This window comes from Argentina anserina, chromosome 4, assembly GCF_933775445.1.
Source record: "Argentina anserina chromosome 4, drPotAnse1.1, whole genome shotgun sequence".
NCBI lineage: Eukaryota > Viridiplantae > Streptophyta > Magnoliopsida > Rosales > Rosaceae > Argentina > Argentina anserina.
Genome location: NC_065875.1, coordinates 8,157,787 through 8,172,349, shown reverse-complemented (window position 1 = coordinate 8,172,349; position 14,563 = coordinate 8,157,787). Strand labels below are relative to the sequence as shown.

At 43.5% G+C, this 14,563-nt stretch overlaps 1 protein-coding gene and 1 long non-coding RNA gene across 2 annotated transcripts; both read left to right on the top strand.

Annotated features, from left to right (window-relative positions):
* The first annotated feature begins 1,208 nt into the window (after positions 1 to 1,208).
* On the top strand, positions 1,209 to 2,971 carry LOC126789810 (uncharacterized). Its single transcript, XR_007671623.1, has 3 exons — positions 1,209 to 1,346; positions 1,961 to 2,000; positions 2,743 to 2,971. It is a non-coding gene; the product is annotated as an uncharacterized LOC126789810 (long non-coding RNA).
* A 3,374-nt stretch (positions 2,972 to 6,345) lies between these two features.
* Positions 6,346 to 7,962, top strand: LOC126792123 (uncharacterized). Its single transcript, XM_050518610.1, has 2 exons — positions 6,346 to 7,140; positions 7,234 to 7,962. Exons 1-2 carry the CDS (start codon positions 6,346 to 6,348, stop codon positions 7,960 to 7,962), a joined length of 1,524 nt encoding a protein of 507 aa, XP_050374567.1.
* The last annotated feature ends 6,601 nt before the right edge of the window (positions 7,963 to 14,563 follow it).

The window sequence follows — 14,563 nt, the reverse complement described above, 5'->3', positions numbered from 1 at the left end:
AAGTGCCACTGTGCTTGTCTGCAAACTCTGATGCCTTGTAACTCTGAGGGAAATTGGTCGAACATCCACCATATTGATCAGCTAGCATTTTGTTTTCCACTTCACTAGACACATTGGTCTGTGTTTTAATCTGGGACACCACCACTACAACCTCGGGCTTCTTCTGATCCATATCTTGTGTTACTTGAGCTAGCTAGAATAGTGTTTAAGATCGAGATGGTTGTTTTGTCATATGGAGAGTCTTATTATTTATAATGTTCTCCCACACTGGTTTTGTGATTGGGTAGTAATGATTTATTCAATGTTCAAAACTGCACAAATAGTGTGTGATACAGATTGACTTGACCTACACAGACAACGTATGAAGCAGAAATCATAATTTTGACTGTGCGTACTTAATGGGTGCAGGGGTGAAATAGATGTACATAGAAAAGAAAAGAAGACATGTTTGTGTCCAAAGTATTTGGAACAAAGTTCCAAATTTGTATAAACATGATGAAAAAAAAAAAAAGATAAAAAAGACATCAGAAGGTAAAATGATCCAAACCAGTGTAGCTTCTCCTAAAAAATGATATTCAAGGGCCTCTGCGATAAACCATCCATCAAATCATTATTTTCTTTTATGGATCAAAAAGTCTGAAGGTATATATGTATGTCAAGAAACGAAAGATGGTGAAACATGCCTAAGCTAGCTAGGGTGAAATTAGAGGAAACTCCACTGGAGGTGAACAACTAAACTAATTAATGTGCAAATCCATTGTCTAAGTCGAGTACAGGGTCAAGTAGCTAGCTAGTTTTCTTTGGAAGTTTTGAGACTTTCTAGAGTTCAACAATGAGTTCTTCAGTGGTAGAAGTAAAACCAGACTAGCCAGTTATTCTCAAACAATCAGTTCTCTGAGTTCCATCAGTTCTATAGGCATTTTACAGCATCACCACACTACCACAAATGTGAGCAACAACTACACTTTTGTTGCCACAACAGAAGTAAATTGTGGCCATAAGAGGATATGAACACACATTTTTTTTTTCGCACATTTGAACAACAAAGTGTGCCTGGATTATATTTTATATTTGTTCAAGGTGCCATACAGTGACTGAGCCCACTATTAGTAACAGTTTGCGTATTCCTCTCCACTATTGGTATCAGTTTTGCGTATTAATTGATTTTTCCTGAGATTTATTTTTGACCATATGTTTTGTTCAGGAAGAAAAAAAGGAGAGCACGCCGTGTTGTTTGTTGTGTCTTCGTCAATCCTCGCATAACAGAGACTGAAAAGAGAGAGACAAGGAGAGAAAATTGTTCGATTGTTGGTGGCTCAGTTTCCTAGAGATAGTGTCATCCAAAGGTGCGTAAGCCGCTCTTTCTTCTTCGTCGTTGTTTTGTTTCTGGGTTCGGCGATCTATTTCTTCTCCTTTCTTCTGGATCGTAGTCTCCAGTTTGAGTTTTGGTGATGGGTTTTCTTCCGCTGTTTGATTTATATGGTTTGGGTTATTGACTTATTCATTAGTCATTGTGGCACGTCCAATTTGGTCGGTTTTTCAGTGGTATATAGGTATGGTTGTTTACAGTTTTAGTTTTCGAATTGATTAGTCCTTTTTCTTTCTCGGTAATCTGGGATTAAGGTTGATCTGATGTAAGGCCTTTTCATTAGTCCTTTTGATTCTGTTTAATGGGAGCGTAGTGCTTTGTATTGGAATTTAAGTTTAAAATTGTTATTTCTGTAAATTTCAAATTCAATTTTTGTGTATGGATGTTATTTAGGGGTCTAAGATTTGGGATTTGAAGTGAAGAGATGACTTGTGCAAATGTATACATAAAGGTTTGATGATTATTTCTATGTATGACTTTAAATTTGTGTACCTTGGATTAGGTGTGAAGAGTTGTGTTTTTAATAAAAGGAGTGGCTTCATTGATTTATGTGATTTGGGTTATCGACTTATGCAATGGTGATTGTGGCAGGTTCAATTGGTTTTCCGGGTTGTATGGGATAAATTTTGAGGTGAAGTTTCAGTCTTTCATCTCTAGTTTAACATAGTTCTTTTGTTACATCGAATTTCTGTATTTGATTAATTTTGATAACGGACTTCGTTCTTTGGCTTTTAAATTGGGAGATTTTGGCTTCAATTGCATGAGCATTGATTCATTCAGTTCACTGAATTGATTTTTTTTTCCTCTTACAGAATATGGTTCCTAAACAACATCACTTAAAATTCAATGTGCTTTGGCTACATATGATTATAGTTAGTATCCATAAGAAGCTGCTACATTTTTGAACATATACAGTTGACTTTCATGAATACATACTCCCTATTATCAACATATATGATTTCAGCTGATACAAAACAAATTTGAGTGTGAGGCAGTATTCTTTTGTCCCTTGCTTGCTCAAGTGAACAACAATTTATACAGTTAAGGTGTTAATTAGGATTATATTCAGGGATCCTATTTGAGGTCATTACCAATAAGTTAGTGGTGAACGTATAAAAAAGTAAAGCTCCTAGACTTTATTAATTTGAGATGATGAGAAGTACATTTTTGAGTGTATAATAAATTTTAGTTCATAATTGAAGAGGAAACTGAAAAACTATGTAAATGATCTTGAACTGTTTACCTAGGATATGAGAATTAGAGTTATGACATGAATGATTGGGAAAACAATAATGTTTATGATCGTCTGTTTAAATTATTTAGTTACTTAATCCACAGTAGCATTGACCGCCTAGTATTTTTTATTTTTGCAGGTGAAACCTGTTATTAAAAATGTAATTATGGGTATTGGCTTTTGATGTCAGGAAGAACCCTCTTGGGATGAGTTATTGAATTGGGTAAGTATTGTGTTTTTATTAAGCTTATTGTTGGTGGGTTCTTGAACACGAGATTTGCAATGTTATGGTGTAATGACCCGATTTTTCGGAACTAATTATTTGAATTCTTAGACTTTAATAAAGTGTGTAAATTTATTGAACCGCATTTGTTTCGCTTCGCAACTTCGTAAAATCGAACACGAAACCGTCTGCGAAAATTTAAATCGGAAAAACGTTACGTTTCCGCGACGCGAGAGTCAATTTTTATTCTGTCGCTCGTTTCTGAAAACTTCTTTCTCAAAAGTTGTAGAGCTCGTCGATACGAGTTCGTGGACATGTCACGAGTCTTAATTGGATGTCGTGCATGAAAGTTATTAACCGCGGAAGTTAGTTTCTGATTTTAGAAGTTGGTACAAAAAGAGAATTTTAGGGATTAGGGTTTCCATTTTCAAAAACCCCTCACCCCCCGCAGCCAAACCCTCTCTCTCTTCTCTCTCTCTCTCTCTCTCCCCGATTCTCTCCCGCACAAAGAACGCCTCCGGCGATCTCCCGACCCAGGCCGCCGTGGCCATCACCGCCTGCCCCAGGAACTTCGCGCGGTCCACTGCAGCAACCCTCGAGCTTGACACACCTCGTCTCGCCGTCGTGAAGCCGCCCGACATCTCGAGCCCTCCTGCGATCCTCGCCGCTGTCTCTTTCGTCCCCGGCAAGGCTAGGGCACATGGACCAGCTCGCCATCGCCGCTCCTCATCTCTGGTGCCACCAGCGAGGCGATTGGAGTTCAACTCGCATCGCCGCCTCGCCGCTGCTCAATTTCGAATCCGCCGGCATCTCAAGGTGAGGGTTAGCTTAATGTGATTATTGTGGTTGTTTTTGGTTGATTTGGATTGATTTTGGGGAACATCAGAGGAGGAGGAGATGAGAGAGGTACCGCCGCCTAGGGCGGCGCGTGAGGAGGGTAAGAGGCGGCCTTGGGCCGTGGAGGGGAAGAAAATGAGGGGTTTTGGGCGGCGGTGGGCAAGCCACGCGCGGCGATTCGAGCAGTGCGTGAGCTCCATGCGCTGCCACTGTGGAGAGGCGCGTGAGCGCCACGCGTGGTCGCTGGAGGTGGCGCGTGAACAGTGATTTTCAAATAGTAATTTTGTAAAACGTGATTTCTGTACGGTGAATATAAAACATAATTTACGTACAGTAAATGTAAAATTATTTTACGTACGGTGAATGTAAAATTATTTTACGTACAGTAATTGTAAAAGTAATTTCTAAAAGGTAAATCAGTGATTTGTATTTATTGACAGTATTTACTGTGTATATAGTACATTAGTTTACATTAATACGTAAACAGTATGTATATGAAAAGTAATACATAACCCGTACGTATGTGAAAAGTAATACGTAGACAATACATATAAGGTGAAAAGTAATACAGAATTGTGGAAATTACGCTCAGGAATATAAGGTGAGTAAAATCTCACAGTGATGAATCTACCCTTAGCGGAGAATCATAATTACATTTATTTTAAAAGATCGAACTATGATATGTATATGATATAGTGGGTTGTGTATGTGTATAATTGGTAAAATCGATACATATATATGGGTTGCTATATTATACTGTCATAATCTTGATTTCAAATAAGATCATTTATGGCACTGATATTTATTTATTGAGCATGTCACTTGGTTTTGTACGACAATATGTGAGGATTGTTCGTACGTGGTTTTAACTTGAGTTATGTTAAAACGTTTTGTTGTCTTCGGACGTGTTGGCATGTCAAAACCTAACCTTGGCTGGGCGACAGTTACGATACAGTTAGAGCTCTAGTCTGTCTGTCGGTGTACTGGCATGAGAGTTTACAGATGGGTTACCGGCTTATGAGTACCCATATTTTAGATATTGGGTAGCAAGTGGTTGCCCAATGTCAGGCGGCGTACTAACATGAAGGGTAACAGAGGTGTATCAGCGCTCATAAGTACCCGTATTATAAATGCATTTGGGTAAACAGATGGGTTGCCCAATTTCTCATGACCACTTAAATTTTCAGATATTATTGGACAATCAGATGGGTCGTCCAATGGCTTATGAGTACATTTATAATTAAATGTTTTCATGATTTTTCTTTTGTATTTATACACGAGTTATATTGTTGTTTTACTCATACGAGCTGCAAAGCTTACCGGGTTTGTGATTACAATCCCGGTGCACATATTCAATGGTGTAGGGGATAGTTCTACAGGTGTGGATTAGCAGAATTGATGGACCACTCTGAAGACTTCGAAGTCTCTTCATTTATTTTGTGGTGGGGATTGTGAGAATTTTACATTTCTATTTGAAATAATGTTTGAAATTTTAAATTGGTTTTGTAATAATTAATTCAACTGAGTTGTACTATGAAGTCAGTAATGATACGCATACGCTGTCACGATGAGACGATTTTGATTTATTGAGATTGTTTTTGAGTTTTCATAGCTTCGATTGTCGAGTGTCATACTCGAAATTTTTGGGGTCGTGACATATGGTGAGGTTCTTCTTCTATTTGGTTGAAGGATGTGTCATTTTGACTTTTGGTTTTTCTCCCTAAGTTTTGGCGGTTTTTCAGTTTTAGTTTGATAGTTTCAATGTTAAAATTGCTCCTTTCTTTTTTTTTGGATCTTTTTGTGTTGTTGCTAACTAATGTAAGCTGCAAGGCAATGTACCAGATTTTACAGTAAATTTACTAAATATTAAGCGTTGTGAATCGGTACTGTTCACAAGGGTTTTTGGGTATATTCACCGTTTCGCCATTAGGCTTATTTGGGTTTCCAGTGACGCGTGTTCTCACTTTTTTACATATATTGCTTTCTCTTGCCCACATCTCTCCCTTTCTCTCACTTCCTAAATTTCTAATCGGTCATTATAACCTCTTCACCGTCTTATTTTGCTCCCTACCGATCAGTTCTTCCTTTCAATCTTCCCTTCTTCAGCGATTGCTCGATAGTTTTTGGGTGCTTTCATCGTCACTAAAGCAAAACTGCCACCGGGTCGGTACTGTTTTTTGGGCCATTGGGTCGGGTACATAATCGGGTGATGTATCTTTCGTGGGTGGTGTGAGATGCGTGTTCAGCTAATTGCGTTCGTTGGAAGTTGGGGTTGTCTTTAGGTCACCGCGTCGCTCTCTGTTGAGACCAACCCATTACCTAAACCCATTACTAGGCCCAAACCGCTCAGTGAAGTCCCACATACCATATCTACACATCAGTACAATCCTGCATTTCACTCAGGACACCCAGAGCACGCAGCAACCACCTCTCTGCACTTTGTCTTCAACTATCAGCACCTTGTCTTTATTTTCCAGTTATCGTTTCCTTGTCTTCTCTTCAGTTAGGGCGGTCCCTGGACCTCTAGTTCCCACCTAGATGCAAGACAAAGGCAGTCGCCATATATATATGTATTTTGCAACCTTGGTAGAGGCATGAATGAAATGAATTCCCCTTCTATTATCTAGTTATAATCTTATTTAGTTTGTGCACCTACTATCTGGTATGCAGAGCCACGTTCCGATGCGTGGTAACCAAAATCCCCGCCCATCCCACCCTTCGGCTGATGGCCATGTTCCTGCACTTCCCCAACCCCAAAACCGAGTGGCTCTTACCCCTCCCCGCACAACCCCCACCTCCACCACCCCATCCTCACCACCACCACGTCCCACCGTTTCACCTGCCCTCTCCATCTCTACAGACCACCTTTGTACCTTTCAAGCTGCCATAGACAGCCTCTATGACCGAAATGATGCCTTACACACCCAATATGAGGAACTACATCACCCAATTAACTCCATTGCACGGAGCCAGGCCTTCATGGCCCAACAGAACGCAGCGTTCCAGAATGTGCTGCTCAACCATTGGGGTGCTTCTCCACCACCACCATTTTCACCCACCGCTGTTCCAGTTTCCACACCTTCTAAAACTCTGGGTTTTCCCATCTACCACCACCAACCACAACCCATGGCAGCAGCGACACCCCCTACTCCCTCTCTGTTACCTCTCTCTTTTGGTACTTACACTCATCTCCCCACCACTCCACCCCTTGCGACCCCACACAATACACAAGTCATGTTCACCCTTTCACCATCATCCTCTGCTCACCCCCTACAAATGGGCACTCCACATGTTTCTCTTCCATCTACCTCCCACCGCCGACCACCCTACCAACCACCACCACCATCTCCACCACCAAATTTCCCTCCCTACCAACCAGCAGACCAACCCCCTCTGCCGCCACCACACCTACAACACCCTGACCATTCTTATCGCCCACCAAAGGTTGAGCTACCGCGGTTCAATGGTGATGATGTGGTCGGCTGGCTCGCAATGGCTGAGCACTACCTGCGGATCCACTGAGTTCCGGATTATGACCGCGTTCAGCTTACTGCTTCAAATTTTGGTCAGGACACCACTGTGTGGGTGAACGCCTTCGAACTCCGCCACCCTCATGCCACCTGGGATGAGTTCGTGGCCGCCCTCACGGCTCGATTTGGCGCTGGCACCATTTCAGACATCAAGGGTGCGCTTTCCCACCTAAAGCAGACCTCTAGCGTCGATGAATTCATCTCGGCCTTTCCCAAACTCTCCTGTCGCGCCCCTGACTGGCCGAACAGTGAACTAATACACATGTTCATTGTCGGACTACGATCCGAATTGCGCCATGACATACGGGCCCTCAACCCCCACACTATTGAAGAGGCACAACGCCTTGCGCGTCTCTTCGAAGCTCGAAACCTGGAGCTCCGCTCTCCTCCGCCATTTCGGCGCCCAAATCCGCCTTCCACTTACAATAAACCGCAATTCCCCTCTTCATCTTCCCACACCAACCCCAACTCCCTTCCTCGACCCCCACCTCCTAACAACAACCCATTTCCACATTACACACCTCGCCCGAACAATTTTCGTACCCTTAGCCCTGTGGAGCAACGCGACCGCCGCGCTAAGGGCCTTTGCTTTGGCTGTGATGAAGCTTGGCATGATAAACATGTGTGCAAACAACCTCTCCTCTCCATTCTGGCCCCCGAGTCAGAGGAGGCGCTAGTGGAGGACACCCTTCCCCCCTCACCGCCACTAGAATCAGCAGAGGAAACCACCCCGTCTATCCACTCCATGCTATCACCCCTACCAAGTTAAGTGACATGATGCAACTGCGGGGCTCCATTTCCGGGCAACCAATCGATATCTTTATTGATTGCGGCGCCGCCACAAACTTCTTAAACCCGGCCATCATTACCAAATTGGGGCTCCCTATCTCACCCACTACGGGCCTTCAATTCACGGCTGCTGGAGTCCATGTTCTCACACCCAGTGGGATTGCTCACAACATCACCGTGTGTGCGCAAGGTTATGAATTCACTGACTCTTTCTTGCTATTGGCTGTAGCAGGATGTGACCTTGTCTTGGGTGCTCAATGGCTTGACACCTTAGGTTTCATTGGATGGCACTTTCAAGAAAAGATCATGGTTTTTCTGGCGAATGGCAACAGACATGTTCTCCGGGGCATCAATTCGAACCTCAACCGTCAGATTGAGGTCTCTGATGTGTTGGACCTCCTGTCCCCAGAGCAACTTGATAGTCACTTCCCTATTTATTCCATTGCTGCTGAAAAACCCGACTCGGAACACCACCCCCACATCCAAGCTATCCTGACACGTTTTCAATCCCTTTTCCAACCACCTTTGGGCCTTCCCCCAAGCCGCTCAGTGGACCACAGAATCATACTTCAGCCCAACACTGGCCCTATCAATGTTCGCCCATACCGATACGCCCATTCTCAAAAAACCGAACTTAAAGCCCAAGTTGCTGGTATGTTACAACAAGGAATCATTCGCCATAGTTCTAGCCCTTTCTCCTCACCTGTGTTACTTGTACGGAAGAAGGAGGGTACTTGGCGATTTTGTATTGACTATCGGGAGTTGAATGCGGTTACCATCAAGAACCTTTCCCCATTCCGGTAGTCGACGAGCTTTTTGATGAGTTACATGGTGCCACCATATTTTCCAAGCTAGATCTACGATCCGGGTATCATCAACTTCGGATGTTTGCTGATGACATTGCTAAAACCGCATTTCTTACACATGAAGGCCACTATGAATTTGTGGTCATGCCTTTCGGCCTCTCTAATGCCCCTTCTACCTTCCAAGCCCTCATGAATGAGATTTTTCGTGACTTGCTTCGGAAATTTGTCCTTGTGTTCTTTGATGACATTTTGGTGTATAGTAAAGATTGGAACTCACATTTACATCATTTGGCACATGTTCTTCAAGTTTTGCAGGCCCATCAGTTACATGTCAAACTTTCTAAATGCAAATTCGCGCAGCCCAATATCCAGTATTTGGGCCATGTGATTTATGCGGAGGGAGTCTCCATGGACCCAGAAAAAGTTCATAGGATCATCAGTTGGCCCAAACCTGCAACAGTCAAAGCTCTGCGAGGTTTTTTAGGGATTGCTGGGTATTATCGTCGTTTCGTCAAGAACTACTCCCTTCTGGTGAAACCACTCCATGATCTCCTCAAACAAGGGAATTTCAGCTGGACTACCGCCACCGACCAAACTTTCGCTGACCTCAAGGCAGCCATAACCTCGGCTCCAGTGTTGGCCTTACCCAATTTCAACGAGGAGTTCTTCCTCGAAACGGATGCCAGCGGCCAGGGAATCGGAGCCGTCCTCACTCAGAATCGCCACCCTATCGAGTTTCTAAGCAAGCCACTCTCCCCTCGGAATCAGGCTCTATCCACTTATGAGAAGGAGCTCTTGGCTGTTCTTCAAGCTGTGGACAAATGGCGTCCCTACTTATTGGGCCATCACTTCACCATTGTCACCGATCACCATCCCCTCTTACACATGCTTACCCAACGCATCAGTACTCCGGCGCAGCACAAGTGGATTTCCAAGCTTCTTGGCTACGATTACACTGTCACATACCGTTCCGGTACCCTCAATATTGTGTCCGACACACTTTCTCGATTGCATGAGTTTCATAGCATACAGGCCATATCTATGCCCAATGTAGAATGTATTGCAGCAATTGGTCAGGTGTGTCAGTCTGATCCCGAGGCAGCAACCATTATCTCTGCCCTCTCGGCCGGCAACGAAACCAGGAAACGGTTCACCCTGCTCAATGGCCGCCTCATGTACAAGGATAGAATCTTTGTCCCTACATCCTCGGATTGGCGTTCTAAACTCCTCCATGAGTGCCATGACAATCTTACAGCCGGTCACTCGGGTTTCCTGCAGACATTCAAGCGACTCACGCACAACTTCGCATGGCCGGGTGTCCGTCGTGATGTGAAACAGTATCTAGCAACTTGCGATCAGTGTCAGCGTGTCAATTACGAGGCAACACACCCTCCGGGCCTCCTGCAGCCTCTACCTATTCCGGAGAATGTTTGGTTGGATATAGCCATGGATTTTGTTGATGGCATGCCTTCCTCTGAGGGCAAAACCTCTGTATTGGTGGTAGTGGATCGCCTTTCTAAATACGGCCACTTCATTGCCGTACAACACCCTTACACTGCTACTCAGATTGCTGAGGTGTTCACTAAGGAAGTGTTTCGCCTACACGGCATGCCGAAGACCATTGTCAGTGACCGTGATCGCATTTTCATATCCAACTTTTGGGAGCATTTTTTCAAATTGCAAGGTACAAAGCTCTGCCGGAGTTCGGCTTATCACCCACAAACGGATGGCCAATCGGAGGTCTTGAACAGCACCTTGGAACATTATCTCCGTTGTTTCATAGCCGAAAAACCGAGTTCTTGGGCTAATCTTCTTCATTGGGCGGAATGGTGGTATAATACCACTTTCCATTCGGCCATCCAAATGACTCCTTTCCAAGCAGTCTACGGCTACCCACCCTCATCCATCGCTCATTACTTACCGGGAACCACCTATGTTGCTGCCGTGGACAGGGAGTTACAGGATAGGGACAACCTGCTTGCTGCACTGAAACAGCACCTCCATTTGGCTCAAAACCATATGAAGCAACATCATGACCTCCGCCGCACCGAGCGTGAGTTTGTCGTTGGTGATTGGGTTTTCTTAAAACTCCACCCCTACCGGCAGAAGTCATTGGTTCACTGTACATCACAAAAGCTCGCTCCCCGCTTCTATGGACCATTTCAAGTCGCTGCTCGAATCGGCAAGGTTGCCTATCGCCTCAGCCTTCCGGAGTCATGCAAACTCCATCCCGTTTTTCATGTCTCACTGCTGAAACCTCGCCTGGGCCACAAGACACCGGTCTCCACCACTCTGCCTCACTTTGACTACGATGGTAACTTGGAGTGCCACCCCGAGCGTGTGTTAGACATGGCTGTCTTCACCAAACACAAGAGGTCGTCACGAAATGGCTCATTGCTTAGACTGGTTTTCCAATTGAAGATGCTACGTGGGAGGATGCAGCATTCATAGCTCGCAAGTTCCCAGACTTTGCAGCTTGAGGACAAGTCTGCTCTCATGGGGGGGGGGCTTGTTGAGACCAACCCATTACCTAAACCCATTACCAGGCCCAAACCGCTCAGTGAAGTCCCACATACCATATCTGCACATCAGTACAATCCTGCATTTCACTCAGGACACCCAGAGCACGCAGCAACCACCTCTATGCACTTTGTCTTCAACTATCAGCACCTTGTCTTTATTTTCCAGTTATCGTTTCCTTGTCTTCTCTTCAGTTAGGGCGATCCCTGTGTAATAACCCTAATTTTTTTTTCAAACAATTTTTGGTGTGATTTGAATTCTATGAAATTTCGAAATTTAATTAGAATGAATGTGACTGGTGGCGACGTTATGAAACGAGAAACGGAAACGTTCTCGAAACGTTTAATTTGAAAAACGAAACGTTACCGCAACGTATATATCGACTTTTATTCCGTCGCTCGGTTGCGACAACTTCCTTCATGAAAGTTGTAGAGCTCGTCGATACGAGTTCGTGGATGCATCACGCGTTCGAATCGGACGTCGTACGTAAAATTTATTAACGACGGAAGTTAGTTTCCGATTTTAGAGGGGGGTATAAAAGGAAACTTTGTGAAGTAGGGTTTCCATTTTCAGAAACCCACTTCCTTCATTCGCCCCGCGCCTCCCTCCTTCTCTCTCACCCTCCCCAAGTCTCCCTTTCCCCCGAAAAACCCTCACCTGCGATCTTGCCGCCCAGCCCTCCGTGGCAGACACCGCCACATCCTCGACCCTCGCAAGCCTCACCGCGAGCGACCCGCGTGCACGACGCTCCTCACCTCGCCGCCATAAGCTCCCACGCGACATCCCGAAGCCTCGCGATTTCTCCCGTCGTCCAAGCACTTCGCCGATGAGACCAGGGCATAGGGACTGCACCACCACCACCTCTCCTCGCCCTTAGTGCCTCCGGTGACAAGATTGGCGATCGAAAATCGCGATAGGCACCGCCGGCATCTCGAGCTCTCCGACGACGATCTAACGGTCCAAGGGTCCGATTGAGGTGAGGGTTAGTATAGATTTATTGTTGTGAATGGATTGTTGTTGTTTTTGGTTCGAATTGTGGCGATCAGAGTAGGGAGTGGATGGGTTGAACATCGCCGCCTTAAGCGGCGCGTGTGAGAGCGTGAGGCAGTGTGGGGGTGGCCTTGGGCCGTGCAGGGTGGAGGAGGAAGAGAACGGAGAGAAATAGGGTGGCAGTGGCGTGCTACGCGCCGGCTTTAGGCTCGGCGCGTGTGCCCCACGCGCGGCCTGCCGGTGGTGGCGCGTGCACCCCACGGCCGCCACGTGCGGCGGTGCGTGAACAGTAACTCCGACACAGTAAATGTAAATTTTATTTACGTACGGTAAATGTAAATGTATATTACTTTTAGTAAAAGTAAAAAGTAATTTTAGAAGGGTAATTCGGTAATTTTTATTTACTAAGACAGTACGTACATTTGAATAATATTTATACGTACAGAAATACGTAAATAGTATGTACTCGTACAAAGATACGTATTGGATGTGTATTTGTGTATTAATACATAAATAGTAAATTCGTAAAACCGAAAATTGCTGAACAGTAACCGATTATTACTGTTTCGGCATTTAAAGGTTTACGAAACGATTCTAAATTCTTTTCTTATCTTTTCAAGGTGATCGATAAATCAAGGAAATGAATTATCTTCGGAAATTGTGGAATTACGCTCGAGTCGATAATGTGAGTAAAATCTCACTTATTTACGAATCTACCCTTGAGGTGAATTCAAGATTTTTGCAAGAGTTTTAAATATTGAAATACGACATGTATATGATATAGTGGAATATATATATTCGTATAAATGGTAAATAAGTACTTATATATATAATGTGCTATATTATATACTGTTATGAATTCATTAGAATTAGTCATTTCGATGACGAGAATTATATGACGAGCATGTGAATTAAATTGTACAATATGATGTGAGATTATTGTACGTGATTTTAATATGTGTTTGTTAAACGTTTTGTCTTCGGACGTGTTTACTAATTATGACACGTATACGATATAGTGGATTATATATATATTGTATAAATGGTAAATAAGTACATATATATATATAGTTGCTATATAATGTACTGTTATGATTTTATCGTGATGATGTCATTTCGATGACAAGATTTTATCGAGCATGTGATTTTGATTTGTACAATATGATGTGAGATTATTGTACGTGATTTTAACGTGGAGATTGTTAAAATATTGATTTGTCTTCGGAATTGATGTTTGTACAATATGATGTGAGATTATTGTACGTGTTTGGCAAGTCGGAACCTAGCCTTTGGTCGGGCGAAAGTTACGATACAGTTAGAACTCTAGTATGTCTGCCTTAGTACTGCATGTGAGGTAACTGGTGGTTATCGGCTCATGAGTACTCAGATTTTTTTGGATATTAGGTAGTGGGTGGTTACCCAATATCAGCGGTGTACTACGTGAGGGGTAACAGATGTGTACTAGCGTTCATTAGTACCCGTATTATAAATGTTTTTGGGTAACCAGAAGGGTTGCCCGATTTCTCATGAGCACTTTCATTTCATATATTTTTGGGACAACCAGATGGGCCGTCCATTGACTCATGAGGGCATTTATATTTGCTGATTTGTGATTTTTCGTATATATATTAATATGCGAAATATATTTTCATTTTACTCATACGAGCTATAAGCTTACCGGGTTTGTGTTTACAATCCCGGTGCACCAATTCGATGGTGTAGGGGATAATTCCGCAGGTGTTGACTAGTGGAGATTGAATGACGACTTCGGAGACTCGAAGTCATTCGTATCCTGCTTGTGGTGAGGTTTCTAGCGTGGATTTGTGTGTGAGAATTGATGTGGATTTATTTGTGAGTTTTGTGAGAAATTGTGAGGATTATTACATTTCCATCTTATGTAATGTTGAATTATAAATTTGGGTTGTAATAATTGGTTTTCTGAGTTGTATTGAGAACTCAGTAATGATTCGCTGTACATTTTAAATGATTTCGATTTCATTGAAATTGTTTAGTGTTTAACGACTTTGAAATTTTGAGTTTTTAGGCTCGAAATTTTAGAGTCGTTAGACCCTGTACCTCTAGTTCCCACCTAGATGCAAGACAAAGGCAGTCGCCATATATATATGTATTTTGCAACCTCGGTAGAGGCATGAATGAAATGAATTCCCCTTCTATTATCTAGTTATAATCTTATTAGTTTGTGCACCTATTATTCTCTCGCTCTCTCATTTTCTATGTTCTGTCTTTCTAGATTGAGCTCTTCTC